This window comes from Pristiophorus japonicus, chromosome 14, assembly GCF_044704955.1.
Source record: "Pristiophorus japonicus isolate sPriJap1 chromosome 14, sPriJap1.hap1, whole genome shotgun sequence".
Classification (NCBI taxonomy): domain Eukaryota; kingdom Metazoa; phylum Chordata; class Chondrichthyes; family Pristiophoridae; genus Pristiophorus; species Pristiophorus japonicus.
This window is the reverse complement of record NC_091990.1, coordinates 168,130,225-168,153,058: the sequence shown is the minus strand read 5'-3', so window position 1 is coordinate 168,153,058 and position 22,834 is coordinate 168,130,225. Positions and strand designations below refer to the sequence as shown.

Here is a 22,834-nt window from a genome sequence, read left to right as displayed (position 1 = left end):
GGTACTGTTGAGGGGGATGACTCATCAGGGGAGAGCAGCAGCAGCCAAGTTCATGGCACTGTGGGTGGCTCTGCTGCACAGGAGGGCAGGAAAAAGAGTGGGAGAGCGATAGTGATAGGGGATTCAATTGTTAGGGGAATAGATAGGCGTTTCTGCGGCCACAATCGAGACTCCAAGATGGTATGTTGGCTCCCTGGTGCAAGGGTCAAGGATGTCTCGGAGCGGGTGCAGGACATTCTGAAAAGGGAGGGTGAACAACCAGTTGTTGTGATGCATATAGGTACCAATGATATAGGTAAAAAAATTGGATGAGGTCTTACGAGACGAATTCAGGGAGCTAGGAGTTAAATTAAAAAGTAGGACCTCAAAAGTAATCTCAGGATTGCTACCAGTGCCACGTGCTAGTCAGAGTAGGAATCGCAGTTTAGCTCAGATGAATACGTGGCTTGAGAAATGGTGCAGAAGGGAGGGATTCAAATTCCTGGGACATTGGAACCGGTTCTGGGGGAGGTGGGACCAGTATAAACCGGACGGTCTGCACCTGGGCAGGATCGGAACCAATGTCCTAGGGGGAGTGTTTGCTAGTGCTGTTGGGGAGGAGTTAAACTAATACGGCAGGGGGATGGGAACCTATGCAGGGAGACAGAGAGAAATAGAAGAGGGGCAGAAGCAAAAGATAGAAAGGAGAATAGTAAAAGTGGAGGGCAGAGAAACCCAAGGCAAAAAGCAAAAAGGGCCACATTACAGCAAGATTCAAAAGGGGCAAAGTGTGTTAAAAAGACAAGCCTGAAGGCTCTGTGCCTCAATGCGAGGAGTATTTGTAATAAGGTGGACGAATTAACTGCGCAGACAGCAGTTAGTGGATATGATGTAATTGGCATCACGGAGACATGGCTCCAGGGTGACCAAGGCTGGGAACTCAACATCATATCCAGCATTCAGCATTTAGGAAGGATAGACAGAAAGGAAAACGAGGCGGGGTGGCGTTGCTGGTTAAAGAGGAAATCAATACAATTGTAAGGAAGGACATTAGCCTGGATGATGTGGAATCGGTATGGGTGGAGCTGCAGAATTCCAAAGGGCAGAAAACGCCAGTGGGAGTTGTGTATAGAGCACCAAATAGTAGTAGTGAGGTTGGGGACAGCATCAAACAAGAAATAAGGGATGTGTGCAATAAAGGTACAGCAATTATCATGAGCGACTTTAATCTACATATAGATTGGATTAACCTAACTGGTAGTAATGCGGGGGAGGAGGATTTCCTGGAGTGTATTAGGGATGGTTTTCTGGACCAATATGTCGAGGAACCAACCAGGGAGCTGGCCATCCAAGACTGGGTGATGTGTAATTAGAAGAGACTAATGAGCAATCTTGTTGTGCGAGGCCCTTTGGGGAAAAGTGACCATAATATGGTAGAATTCCTTATTAAGATGGAGAGTGACAAAGTTAATTCGGAAACTAGGGTCCTGAACTTAAGGAAAGGTAACTTCGACGGTATGAGGCATGAATTGGCTAGAATAGAATGGCAAAGGATACTTAAAGGGTTGACAGTGGATAAGCAATGGCAAACATTTAAAGATCACATGGATGAACTTCAGCAATTGTACATCCCTGTCTGGAGTAAAAATAAAACGGGGAAGGTGGCTCAACCATGGCTAACAAGGGAAATTAAGGATAGTGTTAAAACAAAGGAAGAGGCATATAAATTGGCTAGAAAAAGCAACAAACCTGAGGACTGGGAGAAATTTAGAATTCAACAGAGGAGGACTAAGGGTTTAATTAAGAGGGGGAAAATAGAGTACGAGAGGAAGCTTGCAGGGAACATAAAAACTGACTGCAAAAGCTTCTATAAATATGTGAAGAGAAAAAGATTAGTGAAGACAAACGTAGGTCCCTTGCAGTCGGATTCAGGTGAATTTATAATGGGGAACAAAGAAATGGCAGACCAATTGAACAAATACTTCAGTTCTGTCTTCACAAAGGAAGATACAAATAACCTTCCGAATGTACTAGGGGACAGTGGGTCTCGTGAGAATGAGGAACTGAAAGATATCCTTATTAGGCGGGAAATTGTGTTAGGGAAATTGATGGGATTAAAGACTGATAAATCCCCCGGTCCTGATAGGCTGCATCCCAGAGTACTTAAGGAAGTGGCCCAAGAAATAGTGGATGCATTGGTGATCATTTTCCAACAATCTATCGACTCGGGATCAGTTCCAATGGACTGCAGGGTAGCTAATTTAACATCACTTTTTAAAAAGGGAGGGAGATAGAAAGCGGGTAATTATAGACCGGTTAGCCTTACATCAGTAGTGAGGAAAATGTTGGAATCAATCAGTAAGGATGAAATAGCAGCCCATTTGGAATGCAGTGACAGGATCGAACCGAGTCAGCATGGATTTATGAAAGGGAAATCATGCTTGACGAATCTTCTGGAATTTTTTGAAGATGTAACTAGTAGAGTGGACAAGGGAGAACCAGTGGATGTGGTGTATTTGGACTTTCAAAAGGCTTTTGACAAGGTCCCACACAAGAGATAGGTGTACAAAATCAAAGCGCATGGTATTGGGGGTAATGTACTGACATGGATAGAGAACTGGTTGGCAGACAGGAAACAGAGAGTTGGGATAAACGGGTCCTTTTCAGAATGGCAGGCAGTTACTAGTGGAGTGCCGCAGGGCTCAGTGCTGGAACCCCAGCTCTTTACAATATACAGTAACGATTTAGATGAAGGAATAGTGTAATATCTCCAAGTTTGCGGATGACACTAAACTGGGTGGCGGTGTGAGCTGTGAGGGGGACGCTAAGAAGCTGCAGGGTATCTTGGACAGATTAGGTGAGTGGGAAAATGCATGGCAGATGCAGTATAATGTGGATAAATGTGAGGTTATCCAGTTTGGGGGCAAAAACACGAAGGCAGAATATTATCTGAATGGCGGCAGACTAGAAAAAGGGGATGTGCAACACGACCTGGGTGTCATGGTTCATCAGTCACTGAAAGTGGGCACGCAGTACAGCAGACGGTGAAGAAGGCCAATGGTATGTTGGCCTTCATAGCTAGGGGATTTGAGTATAGGAGCAGGAAAGTATTACTGCAGTTGTACAGGGCCTTAGTGAGGCCTCACCTGGAATATTGTGTTCAGTTTTGGTCTCCGAGTCTGAGGAAGGACATTCTTGCTATTGAGGGAGTGCAGCGAAGGTTCACCAGACTGATTCCAGGGATGGCTGGGCTGTCATATGAGGAGAGACTGGATCAACTGGGCCTTTATTCACTGGCATTTAGAAGGATGAGAGGGGATCTCATCGAAACATAGATTCTGACGGGACTGGACAGGTTAGATGCGGGAAGAATGTTCTCGATTTTGGGGAAGTCCAGAACCAGGGGACATAGTCTTAGGATAAGGGGTAGGCCATTTAGGACTGAGATGAGGAGAAACTTCTTCACTCAGAGAGTTGTTGACCTGTGGAATTCCCTACCGCAGAGAGTTGTTGATGCCAGTTCATTGGATATATTCAAGAGGGAGTTAGATATGGCCCTTACGGTTAAGGGGATCAAGGGGTATGGAGAGAAAACAGGAAAGGGGTACTGAAGGAATGATCAGCCATGATCTTATTGAATGGCAGTACAGGCTCAAAGGGCCGAATGGCCTACTCCTGCACCTATTTTCTATGTTTTTATGCTATTGTAGGCAGCCTCATTATACAACACGGGTTTTTGGCCATGTCAGCCCACGGATGAGGAGAGGCCGAAGACGTCCAGGGAGGAGGGCTTACCCCCCATGGGTTTACAGGCACCAACGCTCATACCTCCAGCTCTCTGAGGAGCAGTGTGTGAGAAGGCTACGCTTCCGAAAGGAAGTGCTGACAAGAGATATGCCATCTCCCAGAGGCAGACTCATGCATGCACCGCTCTGGAGGCAGCCTTCTATACTCCCCTCAACAGGTTTCCACATTCATTGTGGTGTGCAGCATGTTGCACAGCTTGGCCACCATGAGGGGCCAGGCATTGCCAGTGAGGATTGCAGGAGGAGGAGGACAATGAAGAGCAGCCTGGCAAGACCCCCATTGAATAGCCCCCCATCCACGGGGTGAGGCAGCGTGGAGATGCTACCGGACCAACACTCGTACATCACCAGCTCATAATGGGCCGGCTCCTAAATGGAGGAAACTGAGGGATGGAGCTAATACTGGACACGCTATGTGCCCCCATAAAGGCACATCTCCGGTGAACGTTGGAATGATGCCAAAGACACCAATGGCAAATGATGAATCATAACTTTTATGGCAACAAAGTCATAAAAACTCCCCCCACCAAAAGAAGACCATATAATAGACAACGTTATGCTGCAGGGCACAAAAAATTGAAATGCGTCTGTGCATGCGTGAAATGTCGAACTTTTTAACCGCAACGATTTTTGGCTGGGGCTCCAAAACTTCCTTGTGTCACACTTGATTTTGCGCCCCGATCATGGAAGCTCATTTTATGCAGGATTTTGCCGACGAGGGCACAAACTTTTCCCAGGCCGGATCAGGACCGCCTCACCGACATTAGCGCCCCAAAATCACAAAGGCCGAAAATCCAGCCCGAGGAATCCGAACGGGAGAAATCAAAGAAATCGAAGATATACAGAAAATGTGTGACTAGCTTAAAGAGATGGCAGATAGGCAGGTGGAAAGGGAAGCCTGAATAGCAAAGCAGAACATGCTCCAGGGGATCAGGAGCCTGGTAGAAGTAAAAAGCAAGTCAACACACCAAGGGTACAGATCATCCTGGTATCCTGACCATCATGGTACCTTGACGGAGGGTCCCCACGCCAAACACCAACCTGCTCCTTCCTGGGGCTTGTGATGGGGATGCTACATTAGAAGACTATGTCTTCACAAAGGGTCTCCACACACTCGAAACATCAACTTATTTGTTCTCGCCACCGATGCTATCTCACCTGCTAATTGTTTCCAAAGGTTTCTGGCTTTATTTCACATTACCGCAAATTGTGTAACATAACTGCCTAATGAGCAAATGCCAAGTCTGGGATCAGTAAAGCTGAAGTCTCCCGAGCCAGCGTCAGAATCAGCAACAAAAGGAGCTTCAGCCCAACATAATCATACTCCGCACCTATTCCAAGTAAAGTCCTTTGGAACTGACTACAGAAAACCCTGCAGCGTTCTGATCGTTTAAAATGAGGTGCGTCTTAAGAGCCCCTCCCCCGTGCTAACCTTCATATGACCGATCAGGAACTTGTGTAGCAGGTGGTTCCATTTTGATGTCCGAAAGACAGACAAATGTCCAAAGTCGTGTTGAAGCCAGCCTGACTGCGCCTGGAATCCAATAAAAACAGAAACACCTTCACCGCATTGTACAGGGCTAGGAAAATCAATTGAAATCTCTTTACTGTTTTATAGAAAGTAATAAAAACAATGATCGTCCCAGATAAACACCCTCCTCTCACCCCCCGCGCCCCCCCCAGTCTCCTCACCAAGACAACCACTGATCAGTTCATCCGACAGAAACTCAACATTATTTCATGGGAGTCATTCACCCATCTCACTGCAGAGGCGAGGTTTGCAACCAAGGCATGTGATCCCCGAGAACATGCTGAAGGTGTGTGTTCATTATATGTAGGATCGGTGCGTTATTTTCAAGGGAGAATGCCTCAGTATTTTATATCCAGGTGCCCAAGTGATATTCAAGAATCATAAAAGGCTCCCCTCGCTCAAAAGGATGAAGTTTCTAAACCCTTGTAGCGATACAGCATCAAGGATTGCCACAATAAATTGCCATGGCGATGTGGGAGATTTGTACCAGTCTCACTGAGACTCCCCGAATTATCTGCAGAATATTACAGCATAGAACGGGACAAGTCAGCACACTGAACCTGTGCCAGTTTCCAAACAGAGCTTCCGACTGAGTTCCATCCCCTTTTGCCCCTTTCCCATAGTCTTTTTTCCCCCAAGTATTTATCCAGTCCTTTTTAAAAAGCTATTATGGATTCCGTTTCCACCTCGGTTTCTGGTGAGCCATTCCATTAATAACCCTCTGTATAACATACATATTTAATTCTCCTAGCCTCCCTCTCTTTTGCCGATGATCTTATATTTATATCTTCTGTTTCTCATCGACCAGTGGAAATAGTTATTCCATTTGCTTTAGCAAAATCTTTCATAATTTTGAACTCTTCTATTGACTTAATCGGACCCTGATTTGCATATATTAATGAGGCTCCCAGCTACGTTAGACAGTTGCCTCATCTGCTGCGAAATCCTGCAGTTTAATATCGGATAGGATTGGGATATGAGCGGGAAAGTAACCTGCTCACTTTTAAATGCCTAGCCGGAGGAAACTGGCCAGCTAAAAATTGACCCCTACATTTCCTTTATCAATACACTCCATAGTTCCTCAAAAAACTATTTTAAATGTGCCAGATGCAACTTCCTTTGGCAAATGTGAGCTGGCTATCCTTAATTAATCCATCGATTTCTGAGGGAGCAATTATTTTATCCCATATCATGGCTGCCTACCCACTTTACATCAAGCGCAGGGCTAGGAAAGGGAGGGTATGTCGGTGATTGAATGGAGTAGTATCTTGGAATAGGATTGGCTAAACTCCTTGACCTTCTGAATCCCTCACTGGGATTAGCCAAACTTGTGTTCTTCAGGATCCTTAACTGAAATTGAATTAAGAGATCATCCCGTCTGATGAAACTTAATTAGAGTTTTCACCCTGGAGAAAAGGGGAGTGATCTAACACAGTACATCACCCTGCCCTGCTTAGGTATTTCTTATTTTGCTTCCTTCATTGAGCTGATTATATGGTTATGGCTGCTCCTTACCTGCGAGGTTGCCAGGATTAAGGCAGTAAGGAGTGTTGCAATCCAGCCAGTCCCAAAATATGACAGCGTCAACCAGGCCAGGAACTCCAAGACGAAGAGGTGTCCAAGGTAGAGGGAGAAAAACACCAGGTCGGTGTCAAACAGTTTCATGTCCTCTGCTGTCTTCCGCAACGCCCGGAAATCTTCAATCAACTCCGTCTGAAACCAAATGAATGAGTGTTCACTGAATCTTCAATGGGTGCTCTGTAACCATTCTTGTTTTAATGAATATTATGCTCAGCAAATGTTAGTGTTAATTGTTACTGCTGGGAATCAAACACTTACCCTCGATACAGAGTAAAGAGCCGACTACACAGGCCGAATGGTGTTCCATAGCCCAATGTCAGAAAAGCTCCTCCACCACTGTACCATAAAGTTACTTTACTGTTTCCCAGAGCAGCCAAGGCTGTTCCAAACTCGAGACAGTTTTGTGTTATTAATCTTCGATATAACCAGGACTTACATAAGAACATCAGAAATAGGAGCAGGAGTAGGTCATACGGCCCCTCAAACCTGCTCCGCCATTCAATAAGATCATGGCTGATCTGATCATGGACTCAGCTCCACTTCCCCGCCCGCTCCCCATAACCCCTTATCCTCTTATCGTTTAAGAAACTGTCTATCTCTGTCTTAAATTTATTCAATGTCCCGGCTTCCACAGCTCTCTGATGCAGCGAATTCCACAGATTCACAGCCCTCAGAGAAGAAATTTCTCCTCATCTCAGTTTTAAATGGGCAGCCCCTTATTCTAAGATTATGCCCTCTAATTCTAGTCTCCACCATCAGTGGAAACATCCTCTCGGCATCCACCTTGTCAAGTCCCTTCATAATCTTCTACGTTCGATAAGATCACCTCTCATTCTTCTGAATTACAATGAGTAGAGGCCCAACTTACTCAATCTTTCCTCATAAGTCAACCCCCTCATCTCTGGAATCAACCTAGTGAACCTTCTCTGAACTGTCTCCAAGGCAAGTATATCCTTTCATAAATATGGAAACTAAAACTGCACGCAGTGTTCCATGTGTAGCCTCACCAATACCTTATATAGCTGTAGTAAGACTTCCCTGCTTTTATACTCCATCCCCTTTTGCAATAAAGGCCAAGATTCCATTGGCCTTCCTGATCACTGCTGTACCTGCTTACTAACCTTTTGTGTTTCATGCACAAGTACCTCCAGGTCCCGCTGTACTGCAGTCCTTTTCCATTTAAATAATAACTTGCTCTTTGATTTTTTCTGCCAAAGTGCATCACCTCACACTTTCCAACATTATACTCCATCTGCCAAATTTTTGCCCACTCACTTAGCCTGTCTATGTCCTTTTGCAGGTTTTTTTGTGTCCGTCTCACACATTGCTTTTCCTCCCATCTTTGTATCGTCAGCAAACTTGGCTACGTTACACTCAGTCCCTTCTTCCAAGTTGTTAATATAGATTGTAAATAGTTGGGGTCCCAGCACTGATCCCTGCGGCACCCCACTGGTTACTGGTTGCCAACCAGAGAATGAACCATTTATCCCGACTCTCTGTTTTCTGTCAGTTAGCCAATCCTCTATTCATGCTAATATATTATCACCAACCCCGTGAACTTTTATCTTGTGCGGTAACTTTTTATGTGGCACCTTGTCAAATGCCTTCTGGAAATCCAAATACACCACATCCACTGGTTCCCCCTTATCCACCCTGTTTGTCCCCTAGCAAATTTGTCAAACATGACTTCCCCTTCATAAATCCACGCTGACTCTGCCTGACCGAATTTTGCTTTTCCAAATGTCCTTTATGCTTCTTTAACTGGGGATAAACCAACCGTTGGTCAGGTTTTCAGTTAAGTTTTCACGATATGGATCAAAATCAGCCGTGGCACCTGGGAGACACCGGATAATAAGTAAAATTCAAACTCGTTTCATTTTAATGTTAAAACTAGTTGACCTTCAGTGTCATTGCACAAGGGGAGTCAAAACCAACTGTAGTCCCCAGATGAGACAGAGTTAGAGAGCTGGGATAATTGGCCCAGGGTTTGCAGATCTAATTCAGTCTCCAATTTAAGGTCATGCATTCTGTCCGTACTTTACTATTCCCGTTATAAATCCCTGTGCCCACGTTAATAATGGCAACTACTTAAGTAAACTCGTTACCTTCCTGTCAGTGGTACACTGCAGCGCCTCTAATGGGGGAGGGAGTAATTACAGTGTAACAAGTTTACATAGATAGTTACATAAGAACACAAGAAATAGGAGCAGGAGTAGGCCACCTGGCCCCTCGAGCCTGCTCCACCATTTAATAAGATCATGGCTGATTGATCATGGACTCAGCTCCACTTCCCTGCCCGCTCTCCATAACCCTTAATTCCCCTATCGCTCAAAAATCTGTCTACCTCCACCTTAAATATATTTACTGTCCCAGCCTCCACAGCTCTCTGGGGCAGAGAAATCCATATATTTACAACCCTCTGAGAGAAGAAATTCCTCCTCATCTTAGTTTTTAAATGGGCAGCCCCTTATTCTTAAACTATATCCCCTAGTTTTAGATTCCCCCATGAGTGGAAATATCCTCTCTCCATCCACCCGGTCGAGCCCCCTCATTATCTTAAAAATTTCACTAAGATCACCTCTCATTCTTCTGAACTCCAGTGTGTATAGCCCAACCTACTCAACTTATCTTCATAAGTCAACCCCCTCATCTCCGGAATCAACCCAGTGAACCTTCTCTGAATAGCCTCCAATGTAAGTATATCCTTCCTTAAATACGGTGACCAAAACTATACGCAGTACTCCAGGTGTGGCCTCACCAATACCCTGTACAGTTGTAGCAGGACTTCTCTGCTTTTATACTCTATCCCCCTTGCAATAAAGGCCAACATTCCATTTGCCTTCCTGATCACTTGCTGTACCTGCATACTAACTTTTTGAGTTTCATGCACAAGGACCCCCAGGTCCCTCTGTACTGCAGCACTTTGCAATTTTTCTCCATTTAAATTATAATTTGCTTTTCTATTTTTTCTGCCAAAGTGAATAAGCTCACATTTGCCCAAATTATACTCCATCTGACAATTTTTTTCCCGCTCACTTAGCCTGTCTATATCCCTTTGCAGATTTTGTGTGTCCTCCTCACCCATCTTTGTATCATCAGCAAACTTGGCTACATTATACTCGGTCCTTTCATCCAAGTCATTAATATATATTGTAAATAGTTGAGACCCCAGCACCGATCCCTGCGGCACCCCACTAGTTACTGTTTGCCAACCGGAAAATGACCCATTTAACCCGACGCTCTGTTTTCTGTTCGTTAGCCAATCCCCTGTCCATATTACCCCCAATCCCGTGAACTTTTATCTTGTGCAGTAACCTTTAATGTGGCACCTTATCGAATGCCTTCTGGAAATTCAAATACACCACATCCATTGGTTCCCCCTTATCCACCCTGCTCATTACATCCTCAAAGAACTCCAGCAAATTTGTCAAACATGATTTCCCTTTCATGAAACCATGCTGACTCTGCTTGATTGAATTATGCTTTTCCAAATGTCTTGCTACTGCTTCCTTAATAATGGACTCCAGCATTTTCCCAACGACCAGATGTTAGGCTAACTGGTCTATAGTTTTCTGCCTCCTTTTTTAAATAGGGGCGTTACATTTGCGATTTTCCAATCCGCTGGGACCGCCCCAGAATCCAGGGAATTTTGGTAGATTACAACCAATGCATCCACTATCTCTGCAGCCACTTCTTTTATGACCCTAGGATGTAAGCCATCAGGTCCAGGGCACTTGCCCACCTTTAGTCCCATTATTTTACCGAGTATTACTTTATTAGTGATAGTGATTGTATTAATTCTTCCCTCCCTACAGCCTATTGATTAACCACTATTGGGATGTTTTTAGTGTCTTTTATTGTGAAGACCGATATAAAATATTTGTTCAACGTTTCTGCCATTTCCCTGTTCCCTACGAATTCCCCAGTCTCATCCTCTAGGGGACCAACATTTACGTTAGCCACTCTATTCCTTTTTATATACCTGTAGAAACTCTTACATAGAAACATGGAAAATAGGTGCAGGAGTAGGCCATTCGGCCCTTCGAGCCTGCACCACCATTCAATAAGATCATGGCTGATCATTTCCTCAGTACCCCTTTCCTGCTTTCTCTCCATACCCTTTGATCCCCTTAGCCGTAAGGGCCATATCTAACTCCCTCTTGAATATATCCAATGAACTCTCTGCGGCAGGGAATTCCACAGGTTAACAACTCTCTGAGTGAAGAAGTTTCTCCTCATCTCAGTCCTAAATGGCCTATCCCTTATCCTAAGACTGTGTCCCCTGGTTCTGGACTTCACCAACATCGGGAACATTCTACCCGCATCTAACCAGTCCCGTCCAGTCAGAATCTTATATGTTTCTATGAGATCCCCTCTCATCCTTCTAAACCCCAACGTATAAAGGCCCAGTTGATCCAGTCTCTCCTCATATGTCAGTCTTGCCATCCCAGGAATCAGTCTGGTGAACCTTCGCTGCACTCCCTCAATAGCAAGAACGTCCTTCCTCAGATTAGGAGACCAAAACTGAACACAATATTCCAGGTGAGGCCTCACCAAGGACCTGTACAATTGCAGTAAGACCTCCCTGCTCCTATACTCAAATCCCCTAGCTATGAAGGCCAACATACCATTTGCTTTCTTCACCGCCTGCTGAACCTGTATGCCAACTTTCAATGACTGATGTACCATGACACCCAGGTCTCGTTGCACCTCCCCTTTTCCTAATCTGCCGCCATTCAGATAATATTCTGCCTTCTCGTTTTGGCCCGCAAAGTGGATAACCTCACATTTATCCACATTATACTGCATCTGCCATGCATTTGCCCACTCACCTAACCTGTCCAAGTCACCCTGCAGCCTCCTAGCATCCCCCTCACAGCTAAAACCGCCACCCAGTTTAGTGTCATCTGCAAACTTGGAAATATTACACTCAATTCCTTCATCCAAATCATTAATGTATATTGTAAAGAGCTGGGGTCCCAGCACTGAGCCCTGCGGCACTCCACTAGTCACTGCCTGCCATTCTGAAAAGGACCCGTTTATCCCGACTCTCTGCTTCCTGTCTGCCAACCAGTTCTCCATCCACATCAGTACGTTACCCCCAATACCATGCGCTTTGATTTTGCACACCAATCTCTTGTGTAGGACCTTGTCAAAAGCCTTTTGAAAGTCCAAATACATCACATCCACTGGCCCTCCCTTGTCCACTCTACAAGTTACATCCTCAAAAAATTCCAGAAGATTTGTCAAGCATGATTTTCCCTTCATAAATCCATGCTGACTTGGACCGATCCTGTCACTGCTTTCCAAATGCGCTGCTATTTCATCCTTAATAATTGATTCCAACATTTTCCCCAATACTAATGTCAGGCTAACCGGTCTATAATTACCAGCTTTCTCTCTGATAGTCTGCCTTTTTAAAAAGTGGTGTTACATTAGCTACCCTCCAGTCCATAGGAACTGATCCAGAATTGATAGACTGTTGGAAAATGATCACCAATGCATCCACTATTTCTAGGGCCACTTCCTTAAGTACTCTGGGATGCAGACGATCAGGCCCCGGGGATTTATCGCCCTTCAATCCCATCAATTTCCCTAACACAATTTCCCGCCTAATAAGGATATCCTTCAGTTCCTCCTTCTCACCAGACCCTCGGTCCCCTAGTACATTCGGAAGGTTATTTGTGTCTTCCTTCGTGAAGACAGAACCAAAGTATTTGTTCAATTGGCCTGCCATTTCTTTGTTCCCCATTATAAATTCACCTGAATCTGACTGCAAGGGACCTGCATTTGTTTTCAATAAAATTTTTTTCTTCACATATCTATAGAAGCTTTTGTAGTCAGTTTTTATGTTCCCAGCTAGCTTCTTCTCGTACTCTATTTTCCCCCTCTTAATTAAACCATTTGTCCTCCTCTGGTGAATTCTAAATTTCTCTCAGTCCTCAGGTTTGTTGCTTTTTCTGGCCAATTTATATGCCTCTTCCTTGGATTTAACACTATCCTTAATTTCCCTTGTTAGCCACGGTTGATCCACTGTCCCCGTTTTATTTTTACTCCAGACAGGGATGTACAATTGCTGAATTCATCCATGTGATCTTTAAATGTTTGCCATTGCCTATCCACCGTCAACCTTTAAGTATCATTTGCCAGTCTATTCTCGCCAATTCACGCGTCAAACCATCGAAGTTACCTTTCCTTAAGTTCAGGACCCTAGTTTCTGAATTAACTGTGTCACTCTCCATCTTAATAAGAATTCTACCATGTTATGGTCACTCTTCCCCAAGGGGCTTCGCACAACAAGATTGCTGATTGCTAATTAGTCCTTTCTCATTACACATCACCCAGTCTAGGATGGCCAGTTCCCTAGTTGGTTCCTCGACATATTGGTCTAGAAAACCATCCCGTATACACTCCAGGAAATCCTCCTCCATCGCATTGCTACCAGTTTGGTTAGCCCAATCAATATGTAGATTAAAGTCACCCATGATAACTGCTGGACCTTTATTGCATGCATCCCTAATTTCTTGTTTGATGCTGTCCCCAACCTCACTACTACTGTTTGGTGGTCTGTACACAACTCCCACTAGCGTTTTCTGCCGCTTGGTATTCCGTATCTCCACCCATACTGATTCCACATCATCCAAGCTAATGTCCTTTCTTACTATTGCCTTAATTTCCTCTTTAACCAGCAATGCCACCCCGCCTCCTTTTTCTTTCTGTCTATCCTTCCTAAATGTTGAATACCCCTGGATGTTGAGTTCCCAGCCTTGGTCACCCTGGAGCCATGTCTCCGTGATGCCTATTACATCATATCCGTTAACTGCTATCTGCGCAGTTAATTCGTCCACCTTATTCCGAATACTCCTCGCATTGAGGCAGTGAGCCTTCAGGCTTGTCTTTCGAACACACTTTGCCCCTTTAGAATTTTGCTTTAATGTGGCCCTTTTTGCTTTATGCCTTAGGTTTATCTAACCTCTACTTTTACTATTCTCCTTTCTATCTTTTGCTTCTGCCCCATTCTACTTCCCCCTGTCTCCCTGCATGGGTTCCCATCCCCCTGCAATATTAGTTTAACTCCTCCCTAACAGCACTAGCAAACACTCCTCCTAGGACATTGGTTCCGGTCCTGCCCAGGTGCAGACCGTCCGGTTTGTACTGGTCCCACCTCCCCCAGAACTGGTTCCAATGTCCCAGGAATTTGAATCCCTCCCTTGTGCACCACTCCTCAAGCCACGTATTCATCTGAGCTATCCTGCGATTCCTACTCTGACTAGCACGTGGCACTGGTAGCAATTCTGAAATTACTACTTTGGAGGTCCTACTTTTTAATTTAGCTCGTAGCTCCCTAAATTCGTCTTGTAGGACCTCATCCCGTTTTTTTTTAAACTTACTATCTGTTTTTATATTTCGTGCTAGTTTACTTTCATAATCTATCTTCCCTCTCTATCATTAATCGTTCTTTGCTGGCTTTTAAATGTTTCCCAATCCTCTGGCCTTCCACTGGTCTTGGCCACATTGTATGCACTTGTTTTCAATTTGATACCATCCCTTATTTCCTTAGTTAGCCACAGATGGTCATCCCTTCTCTTACAGTCTTTCCTTCTCATTGGGATATATTTTTGATGCGAGTTATGAAATATTTCCTTAAATGTCTGTCACTACTCATCTACCGTCCCATACTTTAATCTAATTTTCCCAGTCCACTTTAGCCAACTCTGCCTTCATACCTGTCATGTATTCAACTATCATTGTAACCCATGTATAAGCTGACCTAAGTTGTTCATCTTGAGAACATTGACCACAAGAGGGTGAACTTGTGGGAGACACTCCTAACCTGGATTTTCAGGTATAAAAGGGGAAGCTCCACCGACCTTCATCACTTGGTAATAAAGGTAACTGGTCACAGTGACTTTCTCTCAAGTATGCGCCTAGTGTGAATTTATACTGTATAGTAAGGATATATCATTGGCGACGAGAAACTGGGATTTAAACCACGCGAGCATGGCCACTAGCAGCACAGAACAGAGGTACTGTGTTGGTGATGATTGGGACGATTTTATTGAGAGACTACAGCAAAGTTTTGTCACTAAGGAATGGTTGGGACAGGATTCGGCCGACAAACGCAGGACTCATCTCCTGACGATTTGTGGATCCAGAACGTACTCTCCGATGAAGGGTCTTCTAGTGCCAGAGAAGCCGGCGGACAAGACGTTCGAAGAGCTCAGTAAGTTGATCGGGGAACACCTTAATCGGGGAACACATCGAGCAGCATGCACACAGCGAGACACCGGTTTTACACCCACCGGCGGCGAGAAGGGCAAAGCGTTCCAGACTTCGTGGCAGATCTCGGGCGACTGGCGAGCCTATGTAAGTTCCCAGATGCATGCAGAGCAGAGATGCTGTGAGACTTTTTTATTGAGAGCATCGGGCTGGGGTTTTCAGGAAACTGATTGAGACCAAAACCTTGGAAGCGGCGGCTCTGATAGCCCAGACATTTATCTCAGGGAAGAAAGAGACCAGAATGATGTATGACAAAAATCTTGGCTCAAATGCAGCAAACGACCAGGGAGTCAACATTGTTAATGCAGCACACAGTTCTCTAGGCAGACAGGGGCAATCGGACATGCCCCAGCATGTAGTCGAATCCAAAGGGGGAATTCAACAGAGACAATGGCTAGCTGAACGGCGATTCATGCCATTGCAATGGACAATGCGGCCAGTAATGGGGCCATCAACACCTGTTAATGGTGCGCTTAAGGACAGTTAGAGACAGTCAGAGACGATCGACTGGTAATGGACCTTTTGTTTCCAACAATGGGGCCTCCAGCTCATGCTGGAGGTGTGGTGGCAAACACCCAGCCAGAGCTTGCAGCTATCAGCAATATACCTGCAGAAAGTGCAACGTCAGCGGTCACTTGGCGCGTATGTGCAGGAAGCCTACAGCCAGGTTGGTGTACAAGGAGGACAGGCCCGATGTAAGCCCTACGAGGCCAAATGAATACTGGGGGAAATCGCTGGAAGCTGAAGTTCAGCGAGTTCATGCGGAGCACATATACAGTTCATACAGCAGGACGCCACTGATAATGATGAAAGTGCTCCTCACTGGCATCCCAATGGAGTTAGACACGGGGGCCAGCCAGTCCCTGATGAGTATCAAACAGTTCGAAGGGTTGTGGGTGTCCAAGGCCAGGAGGCCAAAATTATTGCTGATTGACGCACAGCTACGGACATATACAAAGGAGATCATTCCGGTGCTAGGCAGCGCCACGGTAGTCGTGACCCACAAAAATTCGGAGAACAGGTTGCCACTCTGGATTGTCCCGGGGGACGGTCCCGCACTACTGGGGAGGAGTTGGCTTGCTGTCATGAACTGGAAATGGGTGATTCAATGCAATTTCTTCTGTGGAGCGAGTATCATGCTCACAGGTCCTGGACAAATTTGACTCATTATTTCAACCTGGCATTGGCACTTTCATGGGGACCAAGGTAACGATTCACATAAACCCGGACGCCAGACCAGTACACCACAAGGCCAGAGCGGTGCCGTACGTGATGGGGGAAAAGATAGAATGCGAATTGGACCGCCTGCTGAGGGAAAGCATCCTCTCGTCAGTCGAATTCAGTGACTGGGCAAGCCCGATTGTGCCGGTGCTCAAGGCGGATGGGTCGGTCAGGATATGCGGCGATTACAAGGCCACCATCAATCAGGTGTCACTCCAAGACCAGTACCCGCTACCGAGAGCAGAGGACCTCTTTGCGACGCTATCCGATGGCAAACTTTTTTCAAAATTGGACCTGACCTCAGCTTACATGACCCAGGAGCTGGCGAGTGAGTCGAAGAAGCTGACCACCATCACGACACACAAGGGGTTGTTTGAGTATAACAGATGTCCATTCGGGATTCGCTCGGCTGCTGCAATCTTTCAACGAAATATGGAAAGCCTCCTCAAGTCGATTCCAAGGACGGTGGTTTTTCAAGACGACATCCTCATCACGGGTCGCGATACTGAAGAACACCTCCACAACCTGGAGGTGGTGCTACGCAGACTGGAACGGGTAGGGCTGCGACTGAAAAAGGCGAAGTGCATCTTTTTAGCTCCAGAGGTAGAATTCCTGGGGAGGAGGGTAGCAGCAGACGGGTTCAGACCTACTGCGTCCAAAATGGAAGCGATCCAGAGAGCACCCAGACCCCGTAACACGACGGAGCTGCGTTCGTTCCTGGGGCTCCTGAACTATTTTGGTAACTTTCTTCCAAAATTGAGCACGCTGTTAGAGCCGCTACACGTGCTCCTATGCAAAGATCGCAATTGGGTCTGGGGGACAGCCAGGAAAGGGCTTTTGATAGAGCACGCAATTTGTTATGCTCCAACAAACTGTTAACATTATATGACACGTGTAAGAAACTTGTTTTAATGTGCGATGCGTCGTCCTATGGGGTCGGGTGTGTATTGCAGCATGTGAATGCCAATGGTCAGTTACAGCCAGTAGCTTATGCCTCCAGAAGTCTGTCCCAGGCAGAAAGGGGCTACGGGATGATAGAAAAGGAAGCGCTTGCATGTGTATATGCAGTAAAAAAAATGCACCAGTACCTGTTTGGCAGGAAATTTGAGCTGGAGACAGATCACAAACCCCTAACGTCTCTTTTGGCCGACAACAAGGCCATAAATGCGAATGCATCGACCCGCATACAGAGGTGGGCACTCACGTTATCCGCCTATGACTACACAATTTGGCACAGACCGGGCACTGAAAACTGCGCCGATGCACTCAGCAGGCTCCCACTATCCACCACGGAGGGGGCAACTGAGCATGATGCTGAGATGGTCATGGCTGTTGAAACTTTCGAAAACGAAGGCTCACCTGTGACAGCCCGTCAGATTAAAGTCTGGACAAATAGAGACCCGCTACTGTCTTTAGTCAAGAAATGTGTCCTGAATGGGGACTGGGCAGCCACGTACGGGGCATGCCCTGAGGAATTTAAACCGTTTCATAGGCGCAAGGATGAACTCTCGATTCAGGCCGATTGCCCACTGTGGGGAAACCGAGTAGTCATGCCCCAGAAGGGCAGAGAGGTGTTTATCAGAGAACTTCACAATGGGCACCCGGGCATTGTCATAATGAAGGCAATTGCCAGGTCACACGTTTGGTGGCCAGGAATAGATGCAGACCTGGAACTTTGTGTTCGCAGGTACAACACGTGTGCTCAGCTGGGCAATGCACCCAGGGAAACCCCCCTTAGCCCCAGGTCCTGGCCCGCCAAGCCATGGTCACGCATCCATGTGGACTACGCAGGTCCTTTCATGGGAAAAATGTTTTTGGTTATAGTAGACGCCTACTCCAAAATGGATTGAGTGTGCCATTTTAAATTCAAGCACATCCTCTGCCATGTTAGAAAGTCTACGGGCAATGTTCACCGCCCATGGTCTACCGGATGTCTTGGCCAGCGACAATGGCCCGTGCTTCACAAGCACTGAATTCCAGGACTTCATGGCAGGCAATGGAATCAACCATGTCAGAACGGCATCGTTCAAGCCGGCCTCAAACGGCCAGGCAGAACGAGCAGTGCAGATAATCAAACAGGGGATGCTCAGAATCCAAGGGGGTTCCCTACAAAGCCATTTATCACACCTCCTGTTGGCTAATAGATCCAGACCATACTCGCTCACAGGGATTCCACCCACAGAGCTGCTAATGAAAAGGACGCTCAAAACCAGGTTATCCCTTATACACCCTACTATGAAATAAATTGTTGAGAGCAGGCATCAGTCACAATGTGACTACCATGACAGGAATGCGAGGGCGCGATGTATTGATGTCAATGACCCTGTTTTTGTCCTCAATTACGCTGCAGGGCCCAAATAGCTTGCAGGCACTGTGATTGCCAAAGAGGGGAATAGAGTTTTGGTAGTTAAACTTACCAATGGACAAATCTGCCGCAAACACGTGGATCAAACTAAAAGGAGGTTCAGCAACCCCATAGAAGAAGCAGAGGAAGAACACGATGTAGAGTTCACTCCATCACAGGTGACCGAACACCGGAACCAAGTGGAGGAGAGCCCAGTCACTGTGGGCAGTCCGGACAGGCCTGAGGCACCGCAATCAGCATTCAGGCCAGCGCCCAACAACCGGAGCCCCAACTCAGGCGCTCTACAAGAGAGCGTAAACCACCAGAGAGACTTAACCTGTGATCCCAATAAGACTTTGGGGGGGTGGTGATGTGATGTATTCAACTATCATTGTAACCCATGTATAAGCTGACCTAAGTTGTATACCTTGAGAACATTGACCACAAGGGGTGAACTTGTGGGTGACACTCCTAACCTGGACTTCCAGGTATAAAAAGGGAAGCTCCATCCACCTTCTTCACTTGAGGTCTTGGTAATAAAGACAACTGGTCACAGAGTGACTTTCTGTCAAGTATGGGCCTCATGTGCATTTATACTGTATAGTAAAGATATATCAATACCCATTATAAATGTGGGCACAGGAATTTATAATGGCAAAAAGCTGACAGGAAGTACATACTGACAGTAGGTTTTTTAATCTATTAGTGGTCTTTTTCGCATGGTATTGCATACACGGAATCAATACATAGTGCAGTTTTTAGGTCATGTTCTAGCGCAGGAGCTGATTTCTCAGCAGGAACGTACTAATTTGTTGAATCACAATCTGAATTTGGCAATGATTTCACCAGGGATTCTTTTGGCTCAAACCATTTCATTCCGATTAAAATCAAACTGTAAATAGGACACTGGCACAATGCATGGCACTCCGCTGCCCGGTATCATGGAATACTGGTCTGTCCCTGCGATTCTATAAGTAAGTTCATGATCTTGGCCAATGTGCCAGCCATTTCTCCCACAGGTAGGCTGAAATCAGACGCAGTGTCACCACGGGGCACTCTTGCAGTATCTCCCAATGCCATCTCCAAAGATGACACTGACTTGGGGTTTTAGTTGTTCTCTCAACATGCTAATGGATTGTGCATTGTGGAGGGGTGAGTAAAAATCAAGACTTAATTGCTGTAGATATGAACAAACATTTTCATTTGGAAATAGGAAAAAGCCATATTTTTACCCTTTTGTCATTGAGCCTCCCCTTCCTAACCCCTTCACACATCCCTGAATCCTGTCTCTCTAGAAACACACACCTTTTGATGTTATTAATACTGTCCATCTCAATCTCCCTCCTTTCAATGATCTTCAAACCCTGAATTTCCTATGGAACGGCAATGTAGGTTACAACAGTGACATGTGGTGGGCACCATGACCTTGACTGGAAGATCACAGGGCAAATTTCAACGGCCACTTACACTTATTATACCAGCTCCACCCGTGGAAGTAAAATATAAAAACAGATAGCAAGAGTTTCTATAGGTATATAAAAAGGAAAAGAGTAGCTAGAGTAAATGTTGGTCCCTTAGAAGACGAGACCGGGAAACTAATAATGGGGCACATGGAGATGGCAGAAACTCTGAACAAATATTTTGTATCAGTCTTTATGGTAGAGGACACTAACAATATCCCAATAGTATAGTCAAGGGGCTATAGGGGGAAGGAACTTAACACAATCACAATCACTAAGGAGGTGGTACTCAGTAAGATAATGGGACTAAAGACAGATAAATCCCCTGGACCTGATGGTTAGGGTCTTAAGAGATGTAGCGGCAGGGATTGTGGATGCATTGGTTGTAATTTACCAAAATTCCCTGGATTCTGGGGAGGTCCCAGCAGATTGGAAAACTGCAAATGTAACACCCCTATTTAAAAAAAGGAGGCAGACAAAAAGCAGGAAACTAATAGGCCAGTTAGCCTAACATCTGTGGTTGGGAAAATGTTGGAGTCCATTATTAAAGAAGCAGTAGCAGGACATTTGGAAAAGCAAAATTCAGTCAGGCAGAGTCAGCATGGATTTATGAAGGGGAAGTCATGTTTGACAAATTTGCTGGAGTTCTTTGAGGATGTAACGAACAGGGTGGATGAACGGGAACCAGTGGATGTGGTGTATGTGGACTTCCAGAAGGCATTTGACAAGGTGCCACATAAAAGGTTACTGCACAGGATAAAAGTTCATGGGGTTGGGGGTAATATATTAGCATGGATAGAGGATTGGCTAACGAACAGAAAACGGAGAGTTGGGATAAATGGTTCATTCTCTGGTTGGCAACCAGTAACTAGTGGGCTGCCGCAGGGATCAGTGCTGGGACCTCAGCTATTTACAATCTATTTTAACCACTTGGAAGAAGGGATTGAGTGAAACGTAGCCAAGTTTGCTGACTATACAAAGATGGGAGGAAAAGCAATATGTGAGGAGGACACAAAAAATCTGCAAAAGGACATAGACAGGCTAAGTGAGTGGGCAAAAATTTGGCAGATGGAGTATAATTTGGAAAGTGTGAGGTCATTTGGCAGAAAAAAATCAAAGAGCATGTTTTTATTTAAATGGAGAAAGATTGCAAAGTGCCGCAGTAGAACGGGATCTGAGGGTACTTGTGCATGAAACACAAAAGGTTAGTATGCAAGTACAGCAAGTGATCAGGAAGGCCAATGGTATCTTGGCCTTTATTGCAAAGGGGATGGAGTATAAAAGCACGGAAGTCTTGCTACAGTTGTACAGGATATTGGTGAGGCCACACCTAGAATACTGCGTGCAGTTTTGGCTTCCATATTTACGAAAGGATATACTTGCTTTGGAGGCAGTTCAGAGAAGGTTCACTAGGTTGGTTCTGGGGATGAGGGGGTTAACTTACGAGGAAAGGTTGAGTGGGTTGGGCCTCTACTCATCGGAGTTCAGAAGAATGAGAGGTGATCTTATCGAAAAGTATAAGATTATGAAGGGGCTTGACAAGGTGGGTGCAGAGATGATGTTTCCACTGATGGGAGAGACTAGAACTAGAGGGCATGATCTTAGAATAAGGGGCCGCCCATTTAAAACAGAGATGAGGAGGAATTTCTACTCTCAGAGGGTTGTAAATCTGTGGAATTTGCTGCCTCAGAGAGCTGTGGAAGCCGGGACATTGAATAAATTTAAGACAGAAAGAGACAGTTTCTTGAGCGATAAGGGGATAAGGGGTTATGGGGAGCGGGCGGGGAAGTAGAGCTGAGTCCATGATCGGATCAGCCATGATATTGAATGGCGGAGCAGGCTCGAGGGGCCGTATGGCCTACTCCTGTGCCTATTTCTTATGTTCTTATGAATTAATCATTTCAGTCCCGGATACAAACATTTCCTTTTAGGACAGTACCAATGGCTGAATTGGAAATGCGGTGTTTGGCATGGAATTGACTGCACAACAAGCATGGTTCCAGGTTTGATCTCTGAACTGTGTTGAGTTAGCGGATTTCTGATGGGGAGGTGATAGGAGTTCTACGTTTGTCCTCAGTACCTCTATGTTGAGGGGGGGGGGGGTTTTAGAAGTGAAAAAAATCATTTTGGGTTCCCAGTGCTGATCACGATCCAAAGACATCTGTTGGAAGGTGCATCTATGTGGAGGTCAGGTGAGGACATGCTGGCTCATCGAACGCATCACAGTTGTAACAAATCGCCCGATGGTACATACAGCAGCGCACGGCTGAAGAATGGCTATTTAGGTGAGATACTGAAGAGCGGCTGGGGAACTGTGCAGCCCGACTCCAGCTATGATTGGAAGGTGGTGGGCCGGGGAAGTGCAGAAAAAAAACAAAAACCTATTTAAAAAACATTTTTTTTTTTCCCATAGTCCATTTATGTTTTGTGCAGCTCAGCCAAGATTTAGAGCATATAAAGTTACAAGCAGTCACAAACATTTCTAGCTCACGTACACAATCTGCAAAATGGAGCTTTCCACCGGCCAGCGGGCGGGCGATTGGATTACTGAGACCACCTGTATTGTTGCAGGCGATCGGTAACTGTATCAATGAGGTAAACCGAACCTTTTCATTAATTATTGACTGATGAT

The 22,834-nt window shown here is 45.6% G+C and overlaps 1 protein-coding gene across 2 annotated transcripts in view; it reads right to left on the bottom strand.

Annotated features, from left to right (window-relative positions):
• The window catches only part of LOC139280222 (acyl-CoA 6-desaturase-like), a 109,440-nt gene that overhangs the window by 31,968 nt on the left and 54,638 nt on the right, over window positions 1–22,834 (bottom strand). For both annotated transcript variants that reach the window (XM_070899835.1, XM_070899836.1), the window contains 2 exons: window positions 6,832–7,029; window positions 5,218–5,319 (listed from right to left, as the gene is read on the bottom strand). In XM_070899835.1, coding sequence (XP_070755936.1) covers window positions 5,218–5,319; window positions 6,832–7,029 — 300 coding nt within the window. The remainder of the gene's footprint in view (window positions 1–5,217; window positions 5,320–6,831; window positions 7,030–22,834) is intronic.